This window comes from Scleropages formosus, chromosome 23, assembly GCF_900964775.1.
Source record: "Scleropages formosus chromosome 23, fSclFor1.1, whole genome shotgun sequence".
In the NCBI taxonomy this organism is placed as follows: domain Eukaryota; kingdom Metazoa; phylum Chordata; class Actinopteri; order Osteoglossiformes; family Osteoglossidae; genus Scleropages; species Scleropages formosus.
The window spans coordinates 10,811,465-10,837,154 of NC_041828.1; the positions used below are offsets into that span (position 1 = coordinate 10,811,465).

Consider the following 25,690-nt stretch of genomic DNA (forward strand, 5'->3'; position numbering starts at 1 on the left):
GCGACCTGAGCCTTATGAATGCAAGCTGTATAAAGAGGTAAATAATTGTGAATAGTTTAACAATGTGCCGCTTTGGAGAAAAGTGTCAGCTAAATGAATAAATCTAAAAGTAAAAATAACCAGGTTTTGCAGTTGGAAAGTACCACGGTACTGGAGACTTAGGTCAAAGTAGACAGCGCTGGTGCTTCTGCTTGGCTAGAGGTTTCAGTCAGGTGTCCACACTCACTTTCCTCGGGAAGCTTTGCTTCTCCTTCGGCGCTGGTGATCTCTTCATTCCCTCAGACTTCATTTTTCTGAGTAGAGCTCAGTGTACTTAGGTTGGGATGTTTTTGCGAAGAGCTGCTGCACATTTCTTCCTTTTTTGTGCATGCATTTGCTCGGTAAATTGCCCATAATGTTTCTGGAGTACGACAAGGCCTCACCTCAGTAACTGTATCTCCTCCTTGCGTCCACCTGCTTCTGATACACTGTGCTGATCCAGCTCTCATTTCTCTCCTCTGCTCATGTGTGTAAGGGTCACCTGTGGGGCATTTACCTTGATTCCACAATTCCTTTATCCACGTTCTATGTCCTTTACAGGTTCGATATCGTTATATGGCCCGTATTGTTTCCTTTTCGTTACATCATTTGCGGTACGTCCTGCTGTATCGCCTTCGAATTTCGGCCGCGCAACACTGTACGGTCTACTGCTAGACAGCAACTAGTAGCATACTGAAGATTCTTGCTCTTTAGAAGACTTTGCATTTTGTTACATCTTGCAAACAAATTGCTATCGTCTTATTTTTTAATTGATACAGAAACTAGAGTAATGTGAACACAGTCACGTGGCGGTTTAAGGATGCAAATTCTCAATTCCAAAAATAACCGTGAATCTGTATTTGAAACATTTTTAAAGAAACAGATGGCAAGCTAGGGTGCATATAATTATACGAATAAAGTCTTACATTTTCTTAACTCCGTAACATGGCAGCTTGTGGCCTTTCGTTTCATACAGAGTAACGCAGTTATTTGTCTCCATCTAGTGCTCACAGAACATAAGGAAATGATTCGACATTTAGGTTGATACTGTACACCTCTGATTTGATAAGTATAGCCCAATATACTATGGTAAAGCTTTTTCAGATATATATACACAATGTGTCATCAGGATTTTTCAACAGTACTTTTTAATTATTACAAAACTGTTATTTTTTCAGACAATTATTAGTGCTTTCCCATACAAATAAATATACAGCAGTGCACAGTGGTTCAGAGCAGCAGGATCCAAACCCTTGATCAGGATACTAACAAGCGAGCAGAATATTACAATATTTTTTGTTCTATTTAAAAAAAGGGTTCAAGCAAGCCTGTCCTAGAAGCTGTACTATCCACTGTATTAAAATAACCTGTAGACCAAGAGTACAATGCAGTTTTTAACAATGACAGTAACATCCATCTTTGCACAAACTACCCTATTATCTGGAAAAATGTGCCCAAAGCCCCAACCGAGGAATAAAACGCTGCTCTTTCCTGCAGCATCCTGCACTTTGTCACCTTTGCAATCCACCCGATCCCTGTCCTTGCTACGGTAAACATAGGGCTGCCCTCATCAGGTGTGCAGCTCCTCACCACGCATAGGGTCTGATGAAACACTGGAGCGGTACCTGTGGTACCGTCAAAGGGCCACGCGAGCACCACACGGTCCTACAGCCTCCAGCTCAGGACACACCTGTGCCCTGCAGAGAGGACCCATCAAGGCAGAGGGTGAAGAAAATCTGAAAACAAAGTCAAAGCAGAATCTTTAATGGATGTAAATAACAAGCAAAGGGAGAGGAGGGAGTTAAAAGAATAATAAAAAAATTCAGGAGAAGGGATGTGACGTCCAGTCAGATCTGGGGAAGGCTCATCAGCTGAAGCTAGCTGCCTGAGACAAGTTTGTCCATTCTCATTTATCCACCTCTGCACACACTGGCTTTACTGCACCCGGGGCACCGTAACGGGCCTGTGACATCAGTGACCTCTATGGTGTGCGGGGAAGCAGTGGCTGGTTGCATGTCATTCTACCTGTCCTTGGCACTGGCGTGGTGTAGCAGTCATTCGCATGCGTGTGTATGTTGTGCAGGGGGAACTGGCTCTTCTCACAAAGAATTGTTCTGTTCTTTCCCACCAGATGCTGAGGAAACCATGCTGATGTTAAAGGGCAGAGAAAAGTGAAGCAAAGGTAACAGCAACCACTGGCCTTACAGTATGCGTGTGTCTGCATGCATTCAGACAGCATTTTTAATTTTACACTGGATTTAGAATGCCTTTCAATGACGCATCCCCATTGACCATGTAGGCCGGTCAAAGACACAGCTTAATCAGCATCCGACAAATGTGTAAGAAATCGGAATGTCAGTTTCAAATGACAAACTACAGTGCTGTATTGATACACATCCCAGTGATCAGAAAAAGCAATAAAAGTAGCACTAACAGGTAATTTTGTCAGTTTATTATCACCTTCTGGTTTCACAGTGAAAAGATGACAAAACAGGAGGTAAAACTTAATCATTACAGATCATGTTAGGGTTCCAAATTCATTCAGTCTCAGTAAACCACTGCTAAAACCTCAACATACCACTCAGGAAAGCACTGCTTCTGAGAACAGAGAGCCACTACTACAAAATGAGGAACAAAAAAAATTTCACTTTGATAATGAATAATAACACAGACAAATATAGTAAGTGTAAAACTTATGTAATGTTATTAGAACAGAACATATAGCTGAGTGGTGTTTAGCTCTGGTCCCACCATGCTTATAAGTATACTTCTTAATTTGAGCTCTGCAGGTATCACTCAAAAAACCTGATCAAAACTCATACATACAGGAGCTCCATCCTTTGGACAGTGTGTTCAGTTTGACACTATTTGAACCATCAAAATAACCAAAAAGCTTAATAAAGAGATGAGCTGCAACAATAACCAGCATACACATTGGTAAGTGAGGACAAAGGTTGATAAGCGTTTATTACAGAAAAGAGTGACTTCCTTTCCCTTGTGATTACATGCACTGGTCCACCTTTTCACCTTGCCATAGGCAGGCAGATCTAGCATACAGGCAGTAACAGTGTTTACTGCTGACAACTTGATATGACATTTAACTATTTCTTCTCAAATGAAAATTGATTCACAGCCGTGAGAAGAATATAGTCCATTATTATTTTATTTATGGCTGTTAAGGAATGTGAAGCTGGTCGCATTACTCAAGCTGAGAAACTTCATGGAAATAAGCACCCAGCATCTTGATGCCTTGGATGTAGTTATACCTGGAAAATAGAATGACAAAACTGAATTCAGTAAATGGAAATCAACATTTCTGGGCTCACAACTGTTCACTCATAATTAGCAGCTTGTGTGTTCAACACAAGTACTAATGTACCCCTGCGTATGGTAGGTCCCCGCCGGATATCTCCATTACACTTTTCTTTCTAAAAACTGATACACTGACTCATCAAGATAAAAACTGTCAAATCACAAGTTTTCAAAGACTCATCTTCCATTTCATTTATTTTTTTTTAATTACATTTTCTTCAGTTATCACACACAAAGCTACACAAAAGAGCAGAGTTGAGACCTACTGATAATTCCAATCCTGAAATCCTCAGGTACAGACATACCGATTGAGTTTCTCGTTCTGCGAGTGTGCACCATCATCAGAGGAGCCCACCGGGAGCAGCATAACATTGCAGCCAGTGGCCTCCTGGAAGGTCAGAGTGACTGGGATGCTGCCGCCCTCACGGGTCAGGTCTGGCTCCACCCCAAACACTGCTCATCGCAGAGGAGAAAATGAGCAAACTTTAGTCCGACGCTGACATCCATTTACACTGACTATGCAATGCACTTGTTGAAAGAGTCCGCATTGCCCTTGCCTGTCTTCATAGCCTTTCTGCCGGCCATGTAATGGGGGTGATTGTAGTCCGACACCCAGGCCTTTGCACCATGACCCGAATACACCTTCAGCTTGTTGGGACTCTCGAGCTCAGCAAACTTCTTCTCCAAGTAGCCAATCACCTTATGGGGGTGGCAACAAAGTCTTTGTCAAGCAGCATTTATGCACCACCAGTAACTGTGCAGGCCTCAGACTTAATTCTGACAAAAATAAAACTGCTTTGAAGAGAATCTATCAGTATGTCTAATTTTTTCATTGCTGAGTCAATAAAATGAAACATTTTTGTACAAAATGCACACTTTTTCTACGGAATCCTGTTAAGGTCTGGCAGGCATTGGTAAAGGTTTACAGAGAAGTGTACAATTCCCATTTACAACACAGGAGGGAGCTCATGCGTAAATTAAACTTATTTGGTTTGTTATCCTAGAAATGCACTTTACATTTTTTTCTGGGGGGCGGCACTCCTGTCTTTTCACCCTTCAAATCCTAAATAAAATGAGCTCATACCTGCTTCTCCACCTTCTTAGGATCCATGTCAGGGACCAGGCGGATGGAGAACTTGCCAATAACCTTGCGGGGGATAACCGTCTTGGCTCCAGCATCAGAAAAAGCACCCTCGATGCCATGGAGAGAAAGGGAAGGGTATCTCCAACGATGCATAAGGATTTGCTCCTGTAAAAGACACACATATGTAAATGACCAATCAAATTATCAACCTGAAAGTTTTTGATAATGGTTTGAGGGAGATTAACCAACTCTGCACAGAATTTCCTTATAAAAAATAAATGATACCTAAGCCACAAAACATCATACCAATTATACTTTATAACATGTACATCTAACAAAGGCCAGCAGGTAGCTGAGTAGTTAAGGATGTGGATCTGTAAGATCAAATTTTGTGGCTGAAGTTCCAGGTAGGACTCTGTTGTACTTATTTTATCATATTTACAGCTGTAGGATAAGTTTCACCTAAGCATCTAGACATTAGTCATTGTGTAGTGTGACATAGCAAGGGGTGCCTGCCATACTTTGGTATCATGTAGCAGCTTGCAGGCCCCAACATCCTTGCAGTACTCCTCCATGTCAAAGTCAATCTTCTCATACAGATTCTTTTCCTCCGGTGAAAGCGGTGCCACATCATCATATATTCCAGGGACCAGGATTTTGCCCTTCTTACCCACAAGACAACCTTCAGACATGACACAAGACAACTGATTCCAAAGCAAATATAAAATTACTTCATTAAGCAGTGTTCTCACACTAAATATTTTACTTCATGTCCTTTAATACCCACTTGAAACTGACTGAACTAGACTAAAATGCCACTATTACTGTCATTGCCTGATATAATTTCTTTCTGGGATACAACGTCATCTTTTCCTTACTTTATTTTCATTCACAGACTCATTAGCTGGAATGCCACAACTCAAAGACATATCCATTCTGGTGATCTGCACTCACCCATCAATGTAATCAGATCTGTCATGGCTTCATGTACAGAACCACCAAACACTCCAGAATGAAGATCCTTGTCAGAGCATTCCATCTGTGTACAGCAATGACATATTCACTGAGTTTGGAATCATTTTTCATTTTCTGTCAGGCAAAGATTTAAAGAAACAGAAGACAAAACAAGTGCAACCAGATATTTACTAAGATAGGTATACAGTAGCCCCCCCTTATCGATGGGGCATATGTTCCAAGACCCGCAGCAGATGCCTGAAACCACGGATAGTACTGAACCCTATATGGGTGTGTTTTTTTTTTAAAAAAAAGAGGTTACTTTAACACAAGCACTGCGACACCACGACAGTCGATCTGATAACCGAGACGGCTACTAAGTGACTAATGAGCAGGTAGCATATACAACGTGCATATGCTGGACAAAAGGATGATTCATGTCCTGGGCGGGACAGCACCAGATTTTATCATGCTACTCAGAACGGCGCACAACTGAAAACTTATGAATTGTTTATTGCTGGAATTATCTATTTAATATTTTCGGACCGCAGTTGACTGTGGGTAACTGAAATCGTGAAAAGCGAAATCGCGGATAAGAGGGAGATCACTGTAGTACCTTTAGTTTTAAATATTAACACAGTGGCCTGAAAGCATAATTCTGCACTGTTAGGGGACTCCTCCTCAGCTACAAAACAGAGTGGAAGAAAGTCAGATTTTAACATACCTCTAGGAAGAAGTAAGAGATACCCCTCAGGCCATATGTAATGCAGGGCTTGGTCTTCCCCAGCCAATAGTTATCGGAGATGCACACGTAGTCCACACCCTTGAAGAAGGAATCTTTTCGAGCAAAAACCAGCTGGTCCAGCCCTTCAGACCCAGATTCCTCCATACCTTCAAAGCAGAACTTAATGTTGATTGGCAGCTCCTGCAGCATAAAATAAAAGCAAAGACAAATTGTATAGTAAAAAATTAACTAGTATTTAAAAGACAAAACTGTACAAATGATCACTCCAATCATTTTAAAAAGTGTTATACTTGTATTACACTTTACAAGAAATCTTATTGTTAATCAAGAGCCTTGACCAAAATACAGAGGTTGAGTTTTTTCAACTGATTTGGATAAAAACTGATTTTTCTTGTAGAATTTTCTACAAAAATATTAAAAGCCAAAATATATGTCCATCCTCTTTGACTATAAAAACAGACAGGGGGAGGGGAAGACTTTGGAAATGATACCTGAGAAATATGGCTGAAAATCTGTTCAAAATATAGTTGAATTTACTCCGGTATAATCTCACACACACACACACACACACACACACACACACACACACACACACACACTTTCTGAACCGCTTGCATTTCTTAGATTACAGCAGTCATTCTCTGAATGATTAAGGCCATAAATTGACCAGTATTGATAATATTACTGATGCAGACTCAAAGGTGCACTAAACACTGAAGTGTGCAGACCTTTGTACAGCTAACTTAGTTTATAGACCTTTGAACAACTTGCTGACAACCTGTTTCACTGCTTGGGTACATCCACTTGTAATCACCACAACGAAGTCTTCAAAGATAACCTGTGGACTCTATGGAATTCTGCCCATTTCTTAGCAAACTTTAATTTCTCTCAAAGCCAATGCACTGGTAATACAAACTGTGAACATATAAAGTACTCAAAAGATAAATATAAGATTTAAGCACAAAAAATAAAATACACAGTCTTTAGTTAAATGGATGCAGCTGACAGGTATTATTATGCAGATGACCTATACTCAGAATATTATTAAAACTGTCACAGTCTGATGTTCACCTGAGCCAGAAAAATGGGTAAGCAAGGTAAGACCTGCTATATCGGTTCAGTTAGCATCAGAACCACACCCTGACTCTTCAGACCAGGTGTGGTGCAGGTATTCAGACACAAAAAAGAACAGCAGAGGTGACTGAACCTATACACTTCCTCAGTGACAGTAATACCATCTGTTACTGTCCACACAGACTTTACTGAGCTCACTCAATAGCATCTAACTGAGGATCCTAATGCTGACCAGGAGGCTAGATAAGTTACAGTTACAGAGTCTGGATTTAGAAAATAACCTGTTGGGTCTTCTGATAGGCCTCGATACAGTTAAACCATGCCAGGACTGGTCCTTTGTCATCTGTGGAGCCTCTTCCAAAAAGCTTCCCTGTTAACAAAAAAAAAAGCATAAATTATACCCTGAAAAAAATCTTTTTGAAGAGACAGAACATGAAATTCCCAACAGCTAGAAAACCCTCAATACTTAAAATTATTTTTTGTCCAAAGAACCTCTAAACAGACCTTGCAACAGGGAGGGAAAAAAAAACAGCAACTTTTTAACCATATGAGTTCATATGGTTGTTGGACTGTTTGTGCCAGTTTAAAGATAAAAGGAACATGTGCCAGGAAAGTGCACAATTTACAACACAACAAATTAATTTCAGTTCCAGCTTTTGAGTCTATCTCAAGCAGACATTATCAAAACTTGCTTTACATTGAAGTTTTAGTCTTTCCTGTGACTTCTCATTCCTAGTCAATTTCAAACTGGACTCTAAACTTCACCATGTTTTAGATCCCATCAAATAGACAAACCTTTATTTGTAGACTTCTGCTTCTAAGGCATTACCTGACATGTCAAAACAAAAAGGAGCTTCTTCTCACCATCCTTCTCCACCAAGCAGAAAGGTTCTGTGTCCCAGCCATCCTCAGTATTGGCTGGCTGAACATCCAGATGGCCGTAGATGCACACAGTCTTCTTTGATGGATCAGAACCAAGCTGACCCAGAATGATAGGAGGCAGGGGGATTTCTTCTCCACTAGGCAGCTACAGCAGAATCATTAAAATGAATTAAATATCTAACCTATAAACACTGATAAAGCAAGTTAATTCATGTTCATACAATGTGGGATTCATATCTTTTAGAGACAATCATTTGAGCCATATGACATTCACATTACATTTAAGTTTGACTATAATTACATCACTTTAAAAACATACTGTACTTCTCAACTGAGTGCAGCCGGCAAGACTCACTTTCTGCATACCGATATCAACCACCTCCACGGTGCCTCCCAGCCTCTCAATATCCTTGGCCGCCATCTCCATCATCTTCTTGATCTCCCCACGCTTCTCTGGCCATGCCGACACGCTCTGTACAGCCACCCATTGGGCCAGCCGCTACAGGGGGATGTAACGTGTTCATAAAGGATATGCATCAAATTCTTTAAATTACATTTATTTAACTTTCATGTAACTGGTGACTCTATTCAAGGCAATTTACAATGTCAGATCATCAGCCTTACAATAATTTCTTAATTTATCCAGCAAGGTACTGGTACTGTATTAATCGGGGATCAAGAGTACTAGAAGACAGACATATGCAGTTGCAACTTTCAGACTACAATCACAGCCCTAAACATAACACTATCTACTAGACACTGATCTACATTGCAAAAAGTGCTAAGTCCACAGACATAGCAAAGGCCAAAGGAGGAGGTACATGGAAAAAGAGGAATCATATTCTGAAATATCGCTGACCAAAAATAAGATTTATAAACAGGTAACAAAGTAACTGTTATGTCTTTTTGAATTTAGTTACTGTAACAAAGTTCTTCAACAAGAATCTGAAAATATACACAAGAAGGGAACGGTTTATTTGATTCCTGAATTTGGTTAAACATCATGTGTCTACTAAACAGATTGCTGCCTGTGCAATAAATACTTCTTGTTGGGTAATCATGTGACAGAACAGTAACATGCTGCATGGACTTCTCGCTTGTAAGTTTCACAGCCTGCTTTAAAGGTGAACTTATGAAAGTTTTTGTGACTGACTAAGCAAAGCATTTCATTGACATGAACAAGAACGATTCAAAAAAAGGTCTTTTTTTCCTTTTTTTTAAGCAAGACTACTAAACGTTTATGAATTTTTAACTCAAACACTCCTCTAATAGCTGAGCCTTTGGCATGATTTGGATCACGGACTGGATTCCGAACTGAACTGCACTTTTTCAACAAGTGCCATGCGGCACATGCTGTTTAACTCTGTGAACCAAGATGCTGACCTGGATGTATTCCTCCTGATGCTCGTCTACGTATTTGAAGAGGGCTGGAAGACAGGCCATGTTGGTCCCAGGTGTAGCCGACAGGGAATGTTGCAGACTGGAGGGTCGAGCAGACAAGCAGCGTGAGGAGTGCGTGGACCTCGAAAGAAGAAACCGAAAAGAAAGACTTCACGCGGTTCTATATATAACAGAGCCTCGGATCTGGACTCCACCCCAGCAGCCCGTCTGAGTTTTGCTGACACGCAAAACTAGCAAAGAGGAGGAGGTACGACGATGGGGGAAAATCTCTCACTAGGACAACAAGTTAAAACTGGAACTACCAGATGACTGTCCAGATCGGATTCATTCATAGCAAATACTCAGTTATTACATTCCAGTGGGCACTGATTGCTTAATAAAAACAGAGCACATCACGGTGTGATCTCAAGCTGAAATATAGCCTATGATTCCATTCCAGGCTGAAAACTTAAATGCGCCCAATCCGACGAAAGATGTCTAAGTGTGCAACACAATCATCAATTCAATTCAGTTCAGTTTGTAAATGTTAACGCTTTATTTGCCTGATAGGGAGAATCTTGTACCGCGGCGCCACGCGACGTAATTGCGCGAGCTATGTTTCCAGATAAAGCACGTCTCCACTAGTCTGAGATAACGGGAGAGAAGATAAGACTAAGAGTTCCGAGTTCTGACACCCTTCGACGCGTTAAGCAGTGAACTGGCGGACTCGTCTTTGGATGCGACGCTGAAAAACCTGTGAGAAAAAGTGTTTACCTTTTAATTATATTAAAAGGCCGTTGGATACCCGGCTCGCGCCTGTGACGTACTCACAAGCTGACAGGATTGTTTTATCTAATTTTTTTTTCTTTCGGGAAAGGCACGTGCTACCACTTCCTGGTTATAAGGAGTGACGTGTTAGTGTCTACCGAGTCCGTGACTACCATTTCAGGGTTGCCAGGATCCAGCCTAAAATCTCCTTTCCACGATCTCCAATGCCAGTGTTGTTGCTATCTGCATGCATTAGAAGTCAATTCAGCTTCTACTAGATTATCATATTTCAACTTTTCTTCCGTTTCCTCACTTACTAGGAGATAATTGTTATCCAGTTTTACAGTATCCCTAAATCTCTGTTCTATCCATGCATCCTTTCACGCCAACCTGGCAACTCTAGTCGTGAGGTCCACTCTCAAGGGACCCAGCAGTGTGCGCGTGACTGTGAAGAGGTTCCGGCTGCTGACACTTTATCGGCTTTTTATTTTTATTTAAAATAAAATTTTCATCTGCCGTAGAGCTGCATGCTGTTAAGATACTATGTATGCGTAAATAACGTCTCAAATTGCATTTTTACTTGTTTAGTGTTAGAAGAGACTGAACTGTAAAAGTGTGTCTCTGCCTGTTCCAAGATAATTTTTCAAGTTGTTGTTGTTATTATTATTATTATTATTATTATTATTAAGTATCTTCCTTGGCCCAGGGGTCATAAATGAAACGCTGCTGTGGGGACCTCCCCGTGTACGCGAGCGTAATTCATGAACATTTATTTATTAACTGACACGTCGTTTGTGAATCATTTTAGAATAGAAAACCACAAATAACCCATTTATACAGCTGGGTATCTTTTACTGTATGAAATTTGGGCCAAGTACCTCAATCAAAGGTACTGCAGGAATGGAATTTCGAAGGAACTTTTATCCCAACGTGGTAACTTTGCACAGAACACCACCTGCTCTTCCTGCTTCCGCACTGAATCATGGCCATGTATGCGAAAGTGCGCTGAACTATAGTATTTCACACGCGCAGTGCTCCAACGAATAGGGCTGTATTCCCACCGTTTGCAGGCAGCCAGTGTCACTTGACTCAGTCATTCTGTTCTTGAGTTCCCTTTTTGTTTCCTCCCGAGTTCTACATCATGATCATCGCCTCGACGAAAATGGTTTACTAAACTCATACACGTAAATTGCGTGTTCTGTTCACGTAAGGAAAAATTAAAAATCTTCATACCACCTAAAGCCATGGTAGTGTCATTTCTTTGCGAAAAAAAAAGTGGCATGCCTCGATTAAGTCTAATGAGTTATTGAAACCCATGGGGTGTCCACGTGAGAATGTCGTGATGTGTTGCCTGCGGTGGCTGGTCGTCACGTGCCGAACGGACAACATATATTCTTGAGGGTGGGCGTGTAATGGGTTTTCGCATCTTTGTGTTTAGTAGAAAACAGTGGTTAGTGGCCGGCCTCATGGGTTTCATTACGAAGTCCGCTGTTGTGTGTTTTATCTTAAGTTGGGCTTGCGCGAAATTGAATGTAACGGGGTTGCTTGATGGCAGATATGACTACGGTAAAATACATAGCCTCTTCCATCATGAGCTGCCTGAGGATCTTGATAAAGCCTTATTTTATCCTTCGTATAATATCGATTTTGGGAATTACAGAAAGTCATCTACAGAGCAGTTGGATCACTATGATGTTCCTAGTGATGACTACTTCTCAGACACTGAAGCTGATATAGAGTTTGAACGTGTTGTACAGCCTGTGAGAGGTTTGGGAATGCTTCCTTTTCCTGAACAAAAAGACCCACCTGAGCCCTTAACAGTCCTGTGCAGTGAAAAGCAAATGAAAGTAACTTTGCCTGCTGGGCCAATAGAGAAAATTGGTATCCTGGGTAAGCAACTGTTGTATGTCAGGCTCTTTTGAGTATTGTCTTTCTTTCTTGGAGCTGGTTTAATGTGTGTTATGTATCAGGATCAAAAGGATTCATTCCAGTGCTGAAGGCCCCTGAGTCCTGTGGCTATATTATTAGGAAAGGTGTAGCTCATAACATGTTAACCATCCCTTCTCAAGGTTGCCATGTTACAGTCAAGGTAGGCTTTCTTTGTCTTGCTCATATTCTCTGTACTTTGGTATACTGTTCAATTAATTTGATTGTACCAATGAGTCATCTGTGTTAATGTGGCTGAAAATGTTTTGCAGGATGGCAGTTACACTGTCAGTGTGACTTATCAAATAGATGAAGAAAAGGGTGCTGTCACTTTGTCTTGTCCAAAAAGTTCTTCTCCACGCTCCAGCGATCGATTAATTCATGGGAATACCCAAAGAGATGAAGCTGCTTCAGGGGGTACCAGAAGGATTTTCCCTTTGGCTTCAAAGGATGGGGCTGCCCAAGCCCATAATAAAAGTGTATATCAAAGTTCTGGTACCTCCCAACACTCTAGGTCCTTCATTGGTAGAAATCCTTGTTCTAGTTTCCAGCCCTCTTCCAGCTCCAATGTTAAAAAGGGAAATCTCTGTACCAGCACTCATAGCTCCCCAGTTAAAGGTGGACCTCCTGGCTCCAACAGGCGTAGCTCCTTTGGCTCTGGCACTCGTGGCTCCCGTGTTAAGGGTGGCCCACCTGTATCTGGTACCCGCAGCCCTCCTAGAGCCACTGTGAAAAGTGCAAAGCCAAGGTCCCGTAGCAGAGGTGAACGGACATATTCCAGCATGCAGTTAACCAGCTCAAATCCAAATTTTATGCGAGAAGGTAAGTATATATGCTGTGCACTATTGTATCTGCATTGAATCTTAGTGATTCTAAAGTTTCTTTAAAAATTCCTGTGCAGGTTGCAATATCTTGCAAAGTCAACAGGTACAGTGTGGTCCTCCAAAAATATCAGCATCTCTTTGCTTAGCTAGAGGTTGCTGTGTAGAACCTCAGACCTCAGCTTGCTTCTACCCCATGGATGGTAAGATTAACCACTGTGGTAGTTTGTTTTATTTTTGCATTCATTTCTAAATCTTGTCAAAGCTTAACATTCTAATTGAATCTCAATCTTTCTATTTAGAATGCACAGCAGACAAAAAATTTGTCTTTGCTGTTTATTATAATGACTCTTCGTTTCCTGTGGATCCCACCAGCTTGATTGTAGCTGGAAAAGGCAGCTGCACTCCAGTAATAAAATCAAATGACTTTGCCATCTTCATGTTTTCAGTAACTGACTGTGGAACTCATACTTTTGTGAGTACACAAAATATTAGGCAGCAGACCTCAATAGACATCTAATTTTCATCAAAGAGAAAGTCAATAGTCTGACTTGGATGTAATTGAGTATTTTTTTACTACATTTAGGCTTGACTGACTTGAGTTTGCCACAAATAAGCTAAGCTGTAACGATTTCACTTTATTTGTAAGTGCATAAAATGTCTGATTTTTATTGCACCTTAAATTGTGCTTTGGATGTGCAGGGAATTAAATTTGTTGCTTTCACTATCCTGAAATTCATGTTGTGCTCTTTTGTATTTCAATTTGATGCATGGAATGTTTACCTATGAATACAAGATGAGACTTCTTGTGCCCCCAGGAAGTTGGACAGACTGTAGTGTACCTGGCCGAAGTGCAGACTTCTGTAAGAGTTTACAATCTGAAATATGGTGTCATCAGCCGGGACAGTCCCCTCAGGTCAGCATCTCCTGGTTAGTAATGCCAGTACTGCTCATATAAAAACATTTGAGATGTGACCAAAAAAACATGTAAAACTGCCTTTCTGAGGCACATGAGGTGAAGACATAATTTGCCTTACTGTGTAAAACCTGTGACTCATCAGCCCTTGTTCGTTCAATTTCTTTACACAGGTTACTTGTGGAATGTCGGTACCCAAAAAGTAGTCTTGGAGAGGCTACCTTGGTCAGTGTTGGATACATGGTCATGAGCCCTAGCTTGCCACCATCTGTGGTATCTGGAGGATTGTTTGGAGTACAGCTTAGGATTGCTACAGGTGTGTGCATTTCCTAGCATAATTTCTTGATGTTATAAAACTATTGCCATAACATGTGGTCATCTTCAGACAGGACATACACAAAGTTCTACCCTCATTACCATCGGCCCCTCAAGCTCCTGCTTGGCAAGTCTGTGTTTTTAGAGCTGCGCCTAATGGCCCAAAATCGTTCTGCAGTACTACTGGTGAACTATTGTTTAGCCTATCCCCGCTCGGCAAAGAACGCCCTGGTTCTCTTATATGAAGGGTAAGAGCCTAAAGTTATTAAGCTACATATGTGGATATCATTTGAGTGACTACCCCTGGGCCAATTAACTCTTTACTGCAGATGCCCTAATCCACTGGATGGTGTGCCTACCTCCATCCTTCATGTCAAGGGCTTGCCTCAAACCAAACATAAGCGCCGCTTTGAGATAAAAGCATTTCAGTTCATGGAGCTGAAGTCTAAAAAGTACCTTGATGAAGAGGTAAGAACTTCTCCAAGATGGATACTTGAATAAATATCTGAGTTGACTAATTTTGTTTTTCTTGTCCCTCCCAGATCTATTTCATGTGTTCCACAGAAGTCTGTCTACCTTCTGAGAAGCAATGTATAGAAGGCTGCTTTGGTAATGATTTTAGATCTTTTAATGGGTATTTGGTATCCTGCATCATATATAATGGAGTAACTTTTTCCTTTGGTCTTTCAGGCTAGGCCTCAGCATTCATTGGATCAGCCAGAATATCAGCCTCCAATAAAAACACTTGGAGAAGGCTTATGATTAATGGATCATGTTTTGTAATTAAAATGCAAATAAATTCTTTACCTACCATCTGGAGGCAGTTTGTCTTCCATCAGTTTCATGGTTGATGCTGTTCAACTTGCTGAATGGAGGTTTTACTATAGATCCTGTGCTTAAAATTGTGTCCACTTTTAAACTCTGTGTAGATGCTATGGAGTTAACTGCAAGTGAACTGGTTTCACCAATGTGTAGGAGCAGATAAATGAATTTTGAATGTGAAATTATTCCATTTAATGTGTATGACTAGAGGTACACAATGTTCACACTTAAGATGCTGATAGGTGAAAACATGTATGGTGAAAGCCAAACAGTGTACAGGTATCAAACATCTCCTTAACTTTACTGCCATGGTTGTGAAGTCAAGTTTTGACAGGCAGGCTTGTAACAGTTGAGTGTGGCCAATTACTTGTGAAATGAATCTTTAGGGGAATGTAGCTGATGTCTGAAACGTAAGACTACTATGCGTATATGCAATGATGTTCTTTTGGTAAAATATTGCAGTAGCGTGACCTATGGTAGAACCAGCTAGCTACCTTCTGAAATGAGGTTGTAATGGTGCTGTGCTAGTGTGAAGGAAAATGTAAGAATGACCTGTAGATGTTGTGATCTTACAAATGGTTTAACTTATTTGCATTTCAGTAGGCCTACAGTTGAGAAAAGAGCTTTAACTGGGTACTTCATTCAGGTAACAAGCTAGTTTGTTAATCTCAAAGCATTGATCCATCTGAAGTAGTCTGACTTTGAGAAACAATTTAACTTGCACAACCTAAATATATTAAAAACATGAGTTAAAAGGAGACTTCAGAATGTTCTGCTTTGCTCTTAACAGTTGGGTTTTCTCAAAGTAAAGCTCCACACGTAGAGTTCAAATAGTTCACTATAAAAAGTGTTTGGTAAACTTTTTTTTAAAAAAAAAAAAAACCTTTTTTTCAAAAAAAGGGTATGACTAAAATATCCTCTTCCTTGGTGTATTTCATTTAAATTGGAGGGACATTTTTCCCCATGGAGGAACTTTTTTTTTTTTTTTTTTTTTTTTTTTTCCCGCCCCTTCCACCCTGCAGAGGAGAAGGGTATAATAATGCAAAGCGAAAGGGACGCGATTACAATTAATTCCGAGAGGATCGAATAAAATCGCTACAGGATTAAGTTTTAACTATCGCTAGTATGTTTTGGGAAGTTGCCAGCGCCAATCACATAACTGTGAAATGTGCATCTTACATCATTCATTGTTTTAATTCAGATATTACCTTTTCCGAATCTAATTGTCTATAATAACAGACTTCGTATTTTATTTTTCAAGTAGGAACCACAGGGCTATCGTACGATGCGGGCCGGAACAGTAATGCAGTTACACCAACATCCCACGCGCTCATGAGAAGTAGTTGAGAAGTGTGCTGCGCGAGCTGAGCGAGTAGCGGCCGGACAGCATTAGCTTACATTTTCTGCTAAGGAAGAACAGAGTCGAACTCCTTGCCAGGTTCGTACTCTTGTGTCCAACTGTGCAAGATCACTAGGCTTTTAAACTGCCTGCTTCAAAACTTACTGCCTGCTTCTGAACTGAGCAAAATGATCTCCCAGAAGTGGATGTTTTCTTTCATGATTATGATCGTATAATTAATAATTTCAGTTTAAGCTTGTATTTATTTTATATAATATATGATCTTAAATGTTTGCTAATGTCAAGGATTTCCCCCCCAATCAGCCATTATTATAGATTATTTGCTGAGAAGACTTTATAAGACTAGAACTTCAGCTAGTCAGCTCTTTCCTCAATAGACAGACTGGTGTAGTATTCAGCTAGTAGTAACGTGGCCTGCTGAATAGGAGGATGTCATTTTCTGCAACAAAAGGATCAATGGAGGAAACGGCCAACAATGAGCCAGTTAAAAGCCTAGAGGTCAGCAGTTGGGACAAAGGCTCGGCTGCCATCAAGCAACAGTAAGTAAAGCTGTATGTTTTTTTTTTTTCTTTTATTTAAAAAAAACTGTTTTTCACTTTCTATGTTCTTGTGTTAGCATGCAGCCTTGTCCTGTCTAGCTTTGTCCTTTTTTGCTTGCAGGTATGTCACAACTAAAGAGAAATTCCACGAGTCCATAGACTCAGCGTGGCAGAAAGAGGGAGTCCAGAGGTGTGGTGGCAATGGCCAGTCTGCACAGGGGGATCGAAAAACTCAGGAGGAAGATGCTGTCGAGCCTCCGGGAAAGAAGATAAAACTGGAGGAGCAGACGGAGGACAGGAAAGAGAAAGAAGATGGAAAGAAAGCCAGAGGGCAGTTTAAGTGCAGACCACACCGGAAACCTCATAATTATGACATAAGGCTGTGCCCCTCAGTAGTTCAGGTACGTATCACAGACATTGAATGAACTAGAAATTGTACGTATGTGTACTATATTTTCTGCATATAGACTAGTGTCACGTTTATTTTCCTGTACATTTCAGAAATGCTAAGATCTCGTCATAATAATAAGCATAAATCCTAAAATGTATGTGTTTTTCATACACTCAGGAGCGCGCAGATAAGTGTTTTTATGGAGATAAATGCAAATTCTTCCATGACATAGCAGAGTACATGTCAGTGAAGCCTGAAGACATTGGGGAGCGCTGTCACCTCTTTGACACTTTTGGAAGGTGCCAGTATAGCGTAACGTGCAGGTTTGCTAAAGCTCACACCGGCGAGGGCTTCAAGAACTTGGTGAATGAGGAGCTGCTGAAGAAGCATGAGGGCAGGCTGATGGTAAAAAATGCCCTGGACAAAGACTTGCAGCGGCGCCTGCGCAAGAAGCAGGTGAGCTTTAAGGCTTCGGAGGCTTACCTGAAGACCATTAACAAAACGGCAAGTCAGGGAGCTTCGAAAAAGAAGGCTGCTGAGTGCCAGGCACTGCAGTGCTCTAATGGGGATGCTTCTACAGCTGGACAGGATGGACAAAACTGCACTGCTGAGGACGCTGCTACAGTAGATGGTTTGAAGGCTGAGTCTGTTGCAGAGAAACAGACAAGCGCAGAAGAGCTGAGTGGAAGTGCGGGAGACTGTGAGAAGAGGACTCCTCATGTTGAACCTACAGGCTTGAATTCCAGTGAGAAAACACAGGACACCCAGAAGCCGTCTCCTATAAAGACCGTTGGCGCTTTGACTGATGCTGATCTCATAAAACTTCGCCCTTCTGAAAAGAAACAGGTAAGTTTAAAGGTTAAGACCAAATTGCTGATGCTTGTGATCGCTGTCTGCAGTCCAGTCCTGGGTGCAGAGCGAAGGCCAGCCTCTTGCCTCGAGCCGCCGGTCCCTTGGCTGTTTCATACATATCCCGGCTGTCTTAGGTCGTGTTCATAGCCAGTGAATGTTGTCGCATTTCAGTTGGAGTTTAGTTTTCCTGCAGTTTTTCTTGACATGTAAAGGAGACAGAGCTGACAGGAACTGGAGAAGGACCACATGCCTGCTGTCTTTTCTTTCTAATGGACATAAATTGCTCCATAATTAGACAATCTATTCTAAGTTTTTGTGTGTTGTCTTATAAATTAATTTACATGTCTTAAACTGCAACTGGAGATGATGAACAGTAATTTAAAAATTTTTTTTCCCCCAAAAATCTTTTTCAGAGGACTAGGAAATGTGTGTTAGAGAGACAAATCTAACCACCACAATTTCCTTTTAGGTGGATTTTCGGGATAAGATGTACCTTGCTCCCCTGACAACTGTAAGCACAGTTTCATTTCACTCAAATACTGTTGTTTGTCAATGACCTTTCTTCAAAGCTTCATACCTGTATGTCTTTGTCTCTTACAGTGTGGGAACCTTCCATTTCGTCGCATATGCAAGCGCTTTGGTGCGGACATCACCTGCGGGGAGATGGCCATGTGCACCAATTTGCTGCAGGGCCAGTCGTCTGAGTGGGCCTTGCTCAAAAGGCACGAGAGCGAGGATCTCTTTGGTGTACAGGTCAGAGAAGTCATCAGGCACTTTGAGCTGGGGTGTGCAGTTTGACTGCTGAGGTGGGGACTCCTTAGAACTCTATGCCATCCATCCATGTCAATCAGATATGCCTTCTCAAATACATAGTCATTGTAGCTGTAATTATCATGGTGCCCATATTGTTGAAAAACACAGTTGCGCATAATTTCATGAAGATAAAGGTGACTGCTTTGTGCTGTGATGAATAAACTGGGCAAGAAGGTTTATGCATTCTGAAATCTACAGATAAAGATGTTTTTAGTTCTAGTATTTTAGCTAAAACAGCATATCTTTGTGCTGTGATATTAGTTTGAAGCGGAAGAACAGTTACACTCTATTGGGTTTGTGAAAACAACTCCATTCATTTTCAGCTTGAGGGCTGCTTTCCTGACACCATGACCAAGTGCGCAGAGCTACTCAACCACAACATTGAAGTGGACTTTGTTGATATCAATTCAGGCTGTCCCATTGACCTTGTGTACAAAAAGGTAAAATAACATCTTTCAGGATATCTGAAACTGTACAGAGTAGAGCATCCATTTGGAGCATAATTATCAAAATAGCTGGTGGCACGGTGGCACAGCGAGTAGCGCTTCTGTCTCACAGTGCCTGGGTGGTGCGAGAGGACATGGGTTCAATCCCCAGTCGGTCTGTGTGGAGTTTGCATGTTCTCCCTGTGTCTGTGTGGGTTTCCTCCGGGTGCTCCGGTTTCCTCCCGTAGTCGAAAGACATGCTGTTCAAGTTTCCCCAAAGTGTGTGAGTGACAGAGAGAGTGTGTTCCACTGGTGTATGGATGAGTGACCCATTGTAAGTAGTGTATCTAGCAGTGTAAGTCACCTTGATGAATAAGGTGTGTGGGCTGATAACACTTCATGGAGTTCATTGGAAATCGCTTTGGATAAAAGTGTCTAAGTAAATAAATGTAAATAGGTTAACTTTTGGAAATCCATTCTTCTTTTAGGGAGGTGGTTGTGGACTGATGACACGCACTCATAAATTTGAACAAATTGTCAGAGGAATGAACTCAGTAAGTCATTATTTTCAATTGACTGTACATGTATACTTGGAAAGTAATTAAGCAGTAATCTTGAATCATTATGAGGCGTGCTAATACAGATACATTTCCAATGTTCTGCCCAGTCAGATTATTGCTGTATCACTGTTTTCATATGCTGCAATCTCTGCAGTGCAGTTGACAAGCAGGCTACAACTACACATCTGTCGCTTTCGGTCCATTTCTGTTCTTAGGTCCTTGATGTCCCTTTAACGGTTAAAATTCGGACCGGTGTTCAGGATAAGGTCAACATAGCGCACAAACTCATCCCAGAAATGAAAAACTGGGGAGTCTCCATGATTACGGTAAGTTCTGTAATGTTAACTGATTCAGAGGGTGGGGTTAAAAACAAATTCATTAATTCATAATTGTTTAGTAGAGGGTAAAGGATCTATAAGGTCAAGACAAGATACACCGTGGACAGGATGCTGGTCCATAACAGGGCTAAAAAATAAATATTCTTTCTTTTTCAAGCTGCATGGGAGGTCTCGGGAGCAGCGCTATACAAAGCTGGCTGACTGGGAGTACATTGACAACTGCTCTAAACTGGCTAGCCCGATCCCTCTCTTTGGTAAACAAAATCTTCATAATAGCTAGCGTGTTCATGTTGGTATGCATAACAGAACTAGCTGTGAGCCATCAGATGTGAAAACAAGGCCTTGCATCCCTACAGGCAACGGGGATATTCTGTCATACGAGGATGCGATAAAAGCCAGAGAAACCGGTGTGTCTGGAATCATGCTGGGAAGGTAATGTGAACTGATGGCGATGTGCCTCTTCATGTTTGGCAAGCTGTGCTGGAATAACTGAAGTAAATAGCTTTTTTTTTCTGTTTTCCAGGGGTGCTCTGATCAAACCGTGGATTTTCACGGAGATAAAGGAGCAAAGGCACTGGGATATTTCCTCAAATGAGCGAATGGACATCTTGAAGGACTTCACGCGATTCGGGCTAGAACACTGGGGTTCAGACACACAGGGCCTGGAGAAGACCAGGAGCTTTCTCCTGGAGTGGCTCTCCTTCTTGTGCAGGTAGAGAGGGCATATAGGAAGTAACCTCACTTCTTCCAGAAATAAAACCCTTTTTGATCTTGCTTTAATCAGCACATTCATAAATATTTTCTTACATTTTTGATGCCATATTGGCCATAACCTTGACTGCCTCTAGTGCTGCTATGTTGTGTTTGGCAGAGGTTTTTCTCCAAAGTGACGTACAGCTGAGATCATATGAAGAAAACCAGCTGATAGAGCATTTTTTTAATTTAATTTTTGAGAGACTTCTTAGATGATGTTGTCACAGTAATGTATTTTTATTATAATTTTTAATTACATTTAATTACAAGAGTGACCTTATTATATTTTTAGGTATATTCCAGTGGGACTGCTTGAGCACGTGCCGCAGAAGATCAACGAACGGCCTCCTTACTATATGGGCAGGGACTACCTGGAGACCCTGATGGCCAGCCAGCATGTGGGAGACTGGATAAAGATCAGGTAAGCCCCTTAGATGTTTGAGTTTTGAATTCTGACTTTGCATGAGGGGTGTACTTTTTGCATGCATAAAAATGTAAATGTGTACTTTGTATGTCTTTTCTGACGCATGTGCTTTAATGAATAAGGGTTAACGTAACTTTTTTTTCTTTCTGCAGTGAAATGTTGCTTGGACCAGTACCACAAAATTTCAGTTTTCTGCCTAAACATAAAGCCAATGCTTACAAATAACTTGTCTAAAGATGGCAGTGTTGTTCTGTGTTTGATGAATACATACATATACGCTAATTTATAGAAAAAAGTTTTTATTGTGATGTAGGACATATGTTCTTAAGTCATAATCATGATTTTAAAAAAAAAAAAAAAATCATGTAGTATTGAATTAGCCAAAATAAAAAAATGGTTTATTGTCTGATGATACCTGAAGATTGCTAAAAATTGTACACTTTCAAATGAACGATTTTATTAAACCACCTATCTATACAACGACATACGCGTATAATTTTGTTGGTCTATACTCATACACCCACGTTGAAAAAAAATACCAGTCATAAAATCCTTTAAATATTCAATATTTCCTGAGAGTCAAAAGGAAAATATTGTAGGAACCCGAGAATGTACAGATGTAGAAGAGTAAGTCCACAACATGAGTCTAATACACAAGTGAATCAGCTGTTTCCTGTGCTTAAGTAACTTAATGATATTACCGTATGTCCCAAAAACTGCCGGACCGGAGTCAAACTGTTCGATTGACAATTGGACTCAACCAATCAGCAGACGGTATGAGTGCCTTTGTGTCCAATGGGAATATTAGCAGGGCGGGTTTTGTAAGAGGAGAACTACTTTTTCCTTTTTAGCGGGGTGAAAATATGTTCCCCAAAATGATAACAGCACCGGTGTCGAAAAGGAGGAAGATATTCAACAAACCGCTATTTTACCGTTCAAGAGACACGCATTTTCTTTAATTTACAACGACTGACAACCGTATAATTGATAACAGCGTTTAGGAATTATAAACCGCTTCAAGAAATTACTTTTATTAAAAGTTTCAGTCAGTGCTGTGCAAGAGAAACTTAGCAAAAATATTTCCATTGGTATTTCGAAACAAAATAGACTTGAATAACTTAATTGTAGCGAAACATAAGATAAGTAGAGGAGAGTCGGCAAGTCTGCAGCTGGGGTCCTGCGCTCGGACTTAACACAAATGATCAGGTATTCCGCGATGTGCGACCTTATGCCCGCAGCGGCGCGCTCTTCCCACAAAGCGGGCAAAATGACACAGTTGCGCAGGACTCTGTCGGAGAGTTTCCGTCGGGTCGGTAAGTAATCATTATGTGTCATTATCATGTGTCACTCTCTGTATCATTATCCGTTGTTCGCAGCGACTTCCAGTCCTCCTCGCTCACTTCACTCGGTCATAGCCCCGAGGCTGTGGGCTCGAGTCCCACTCTCTGCCAGGCTACCTTTTTGCAAGCCTGCCTGGTTTGATTCACTCGGAATACCTTGCATGCTGTACACACCACAGTACTCTGCTGTCGCGAACATTTATTATTATTATTATTATTATTATTATTATTATTTATTATCGTAATAGTATTACTCACTCACTTTCTGAACCCCTGTCCCATACGGGTCGCGGGAAACCGGAGCCTAACCCGGCAACTCAGGGCGCAAGGCTGGAGGGAGAGGGGACACACCCAGGACAGGACGCCAGTCCACCGCAAGGCACCAGTGGGACTCGAACCTCAGACCCGCCGGAGAGCAGGACCCGGTCCAACCCACTGCGCCACCACGCCCCCCTACTATTATTATTATTATTATTATTATTATTATTATAGTAATACTATAATAGTAAAGCAACTGTTAAGTGTTTCATTAATTCCCACAGTGTCGCAGGTGGCACACCGAAAAGTGTAAAAAAGTAGCCGAGGAGATTCACTGACCGACTGCCGTTCTGTTCCTTTCGTGCGCGGGCTGCTCACCATCATCATCAGCTCCCAATTCAGTTTTTACAGTGTTTTGTTCTCACTTCACAAAAACAATACTTTCACATCTCAGATGTGTTCTTCATTTCGTCCGTGACAAACAACCGGCCTGTGTGGCGGAGTTTCGGAAATCTTCTGAACAGTTATTAATTCGTGTCACGTAGTTGTTGTAGGATTGATGATGATCATGATGTACCTCAGTTACTGGAAAGCTGCTACCGTTTTCTTTTGGGGTTAATTCTATCTATCTATCTATCTATCAGGATGGCCGGATAAACCATGATTATTATCCTGACTGTGTCCCGTCAGTCTTGGTTCGTTTGACCAAACCCTTCTCATTTGACTCTTTCCAATTATATTATCATTTGTTTAACTTTTACATATTAATCTGTACTTTTTTATGTGGAAAAGTGGTATTTGCATGTCTTTACTACAGATATTGTTGCACAGGTCCCCCCATAGTGTGTGAGTGACAGAGTGAGTGTGCTCCACTGATGTATGGATGAGTGACCCAGTGTAAGTAGTGTATCTAGCAGTGTAAGTTACCTTGGTGAATAAGGTGTGTGGGCTGGTAAAGTGTCTGCTAAGTGAATAAATGTAAATGTGCTGTATGTTTGTGTACCTCTTGAGCTGCAGTATGGTGTTAAATGTCTTCACCTGATTTTCGTCTCTCTTCGCAGCTCCCAAAAGGGACGACTTTGGATTTGATGAGGTTAGTAAGCCAATATTTCCAGTGGGTACGAAGTTATGTGTTATTGACCAAAGCCACATGAAATGCTCAAAAGAGGAGAGATGAGTCTTCAGTATATTCTAGCCGTATTCAAATTAAAGTTTCTCCATCAGTTTAAAACATCATGATTTTTATGCACGGTTATTATTTTTTAATATCACATAATGTTTATGAGGCAGTTCTCTGATTTAAAAAAGATTGTCAGAAAAAAGTAAAACCTTGGCATCTGCCGTACATCGATGTGTGAGATATTTTAATAATATTTAATATTTTAATAAATCACACAATCTATCCATCATTAGTAACTGCTTGTCCGAAGCAAAGCCAAGGTGGTCTGGAGCCTATCCCAAAAAACATAATGGGCAAGGCAGGACACACCCTGAACGGGATGCCAGTCCATCATGGACTGATTCTTTTCTGCATTTTTGAAGCACTGTTTGGAAATGTGTAAAATGGTTGTTGTATGTGTTTACGGTTGCGGTTGGTGTAATAGAGCAGTGTACAGTGTCGTTGCCTACACTAGCTGCACTATTTTGGTTTGAATCCCAGTGCACTTTGTGGCCCTGCCTTGTGCTCTATACCTGCTCCTGCTGATTTCTTGTAGGCTACATTGAGTACTGAAGCGGAATGAAAACTGTTATGTTATCAAGGGCATGTATAAAGTGTTCATTTACATATAATAGAAAAAATTACTGGATTTATCATTTGTTAGGTCTTTGTTAGATTAATAAATGTGTTAGAACACATTTATTGTAATCTGTTTCTTTTTTTTTTTTCCCCACATGACTTCAACAGATGTCTATCAGATAGCAGAATAGCAGTTGTGTTGAAACCAACAGGGTTTTTAACCATTCGTGCAAGACAGTTTGGGTATTGCGTGAACATATTTCTGTTTTTGTCTTAACATCATGAACAAATTTTAAACCCTGCTTAGGGACTGATGTCATTCTTTAAAAACAAAGAAATGCATGGAATGCTTTGTGTCTTTATGTCCTGAACTTATGAGTAAGAACTGCTAGCTCCTCCACAAGGTGGGGCTCTCTGTTTTTTCAGATAAATTACTTTTTGTTCACATTTTAATGAAGACCCTCAATTTCAAATTCCAAACACTCCTTTCTTCAAGTCTTTGGTTGTATTCAATGTAATAGTCAAACCATTAGCAAATACTTGTTTTCTGCCGATTATTTGCAATAGTAATAGAAAGTATAGGGAAACATGATAGTTTCAAACTGTTTAGAAGTGAGGTGGGATAAATTAGTTTAACTTGTTGAACTTGGTCTTTCAAGCTTTACTTAAATAAAAATGAAAAGTAGTGTAAAAATGAAGAGCTTCACTGAGCATCTAGTATATTTCTTTATTCATCCATCTATTTATTTATTAGTTAACCAGTTTTCCGGAGAAACTTGAAGAAAGATTGTCAAATAAACGAGATAACTATATCTGATTCTGTGTTACAGATGTAACTGCATGGCAAAGCTGTGTAACCTTTTAGTTAGCTTCAGTATGCAT

At 40.8% G+C, this 25,690-nt stretch overlaps 4 protein-coding genes across 7 annotated transcripts in view; 3 read left to right on the plus strand and 1 right to left on the minus strand.

Annotated features, from left to right (window-relative positions):
- Positions 1–2,456: 2,456 nt before the first annotated feature.
- On the minus strand, positions 2,457–10,363 carry cndp2 (carnosine dipeptidase 2). Of its 2 annotated transcripts, none has more exons than XM_018750308.2 (12): positions 10,224–10,363; positions 9,453–9,549; positions 8,425–8,568; positions 8,052–8,214; positions 7,469–7,557; positions 6,093–6,293; positions 5,369–5,453; positions 4,936–5,096; positions 4,415–4,579; positions 3,888–4,029; positions 3,636–3,783; positions 2,457–3,284 (listed from the first exon to the last, which is right to left on the minus strand). In XM_018750308.2, the coding sequence occupies exons 2-12, from the start codon at positions 9,510–9,512 to the stop codon at positions 3,218–3,220; spliced, it is 1,425 nt and encodes a 474-aa protein (XP_018605824.1). In that variant the 5' UTR covers positions 9,513–9,549; positions 10,224–10,363; the 3' UTR covers positions 2,457–3,217. The 2 variants fall into 2 exon arrangements, with proteins under 2 accessions (XP_018605824.1, XP_018605823.1); XM_018750307.2 differs by having other exon boundaries at positions 9,453–9,591.
- A 621-nt stretch (positions 10,364–10,984) lies between these two features.
- LOC108933331 (zona pellucida sperm-binding protein 1) lies at positions 10,985–15,002 on the plus strand. The gene is made up of 11 exons (XM_018750298.2): positions 10,985–12,107; positions 12,188–12,306; positions 12,416–12,965; positions 13,045–13,167; positions 13,267–13,439; positions 13,783–13,880; positions 14,054–14,196; positions 14,266–14,443; positions 14,525–14,663; positions 14,738–14,804; positions 14,886–15,002. Exons 1-11 carry the CDS (start codon positions 11,630–11,632, stop codon positions 14,888–14,890), a joined length of 2,073 nt encoding a protein of 690 aa, XP_018605814.2. The 5' UTR covers positions 10,985–11,629; the 3' UTR covers positions 14,891–15,002.
- Positions 15,003–16,337: 1,335 nt separating this feature from the next.
- dus3l (dihydrouridine synthase 3-like (S. cerevisiae)) lies at positions 16,338–21,913 on the plus strand. Of its 3 annotated transcripts, none has more exons than XM_029248190.1 (14): positions 16,338–16,455; positions 16,803–16,916; positions 17,038–17,317; positions 17,485–18,153; positions 18,629–18,670; positions 18,760–18,912; positions 19,296–19,412; positions 19,886–19,951; positions 20,173–20,283; positions 20,453–20,549; positions 20,652–20,727; positions 20,819–21,007; positions 21,341–21,469; positions 21,625–21,697. In XM_029248190.1, exons 2-14 carry the CDS (start codon positions 16,807–16,809, stop codon positions 21,695–21,697), a joined length of 2,112 nt encoding a protein of 703 aa, XP_029104023.1. In that variant the 5' UTR covers positions 16,338–16,455; positions 16,803–16,806. The 3 variants fall into 3 exon arrangements, with proteins under 3 accessions (XP_029104023.1, XP_029104024.1, XP_018605808.2); XM_029248191.1 differs by having other exon boundaries at positions 16,829–16,916; XM_018750292.2 differs by having other exon boundaries at positions 16,338–16,916; positions 21,625–21,913.
- A 629-nt stretch (positions 21,914–22,542) lies between these two features.
- The window catches only part of LOC108933336 (cyclin-dependent kinase 14), a 77,662-nt gene continuing 74,514 nt past the window's right edge, over positions 22,543–25,690 (plus strand). Inside the window, exons 1-2 of the mRNA XM_018750305.2 lie at positions 22,543–22,785; positions 24,132–24,163. Coding sequence (XP_018605821.1) covers positions 22,671–22,785; positions 24,132–24,163 — 147 coding nt within the window. The 5' untranslated portion in view covers positions 22,543–22,670. The remainder of the gene's footprint in view (positions 22,786–24,131; positions 24,164–25,690) is intronic.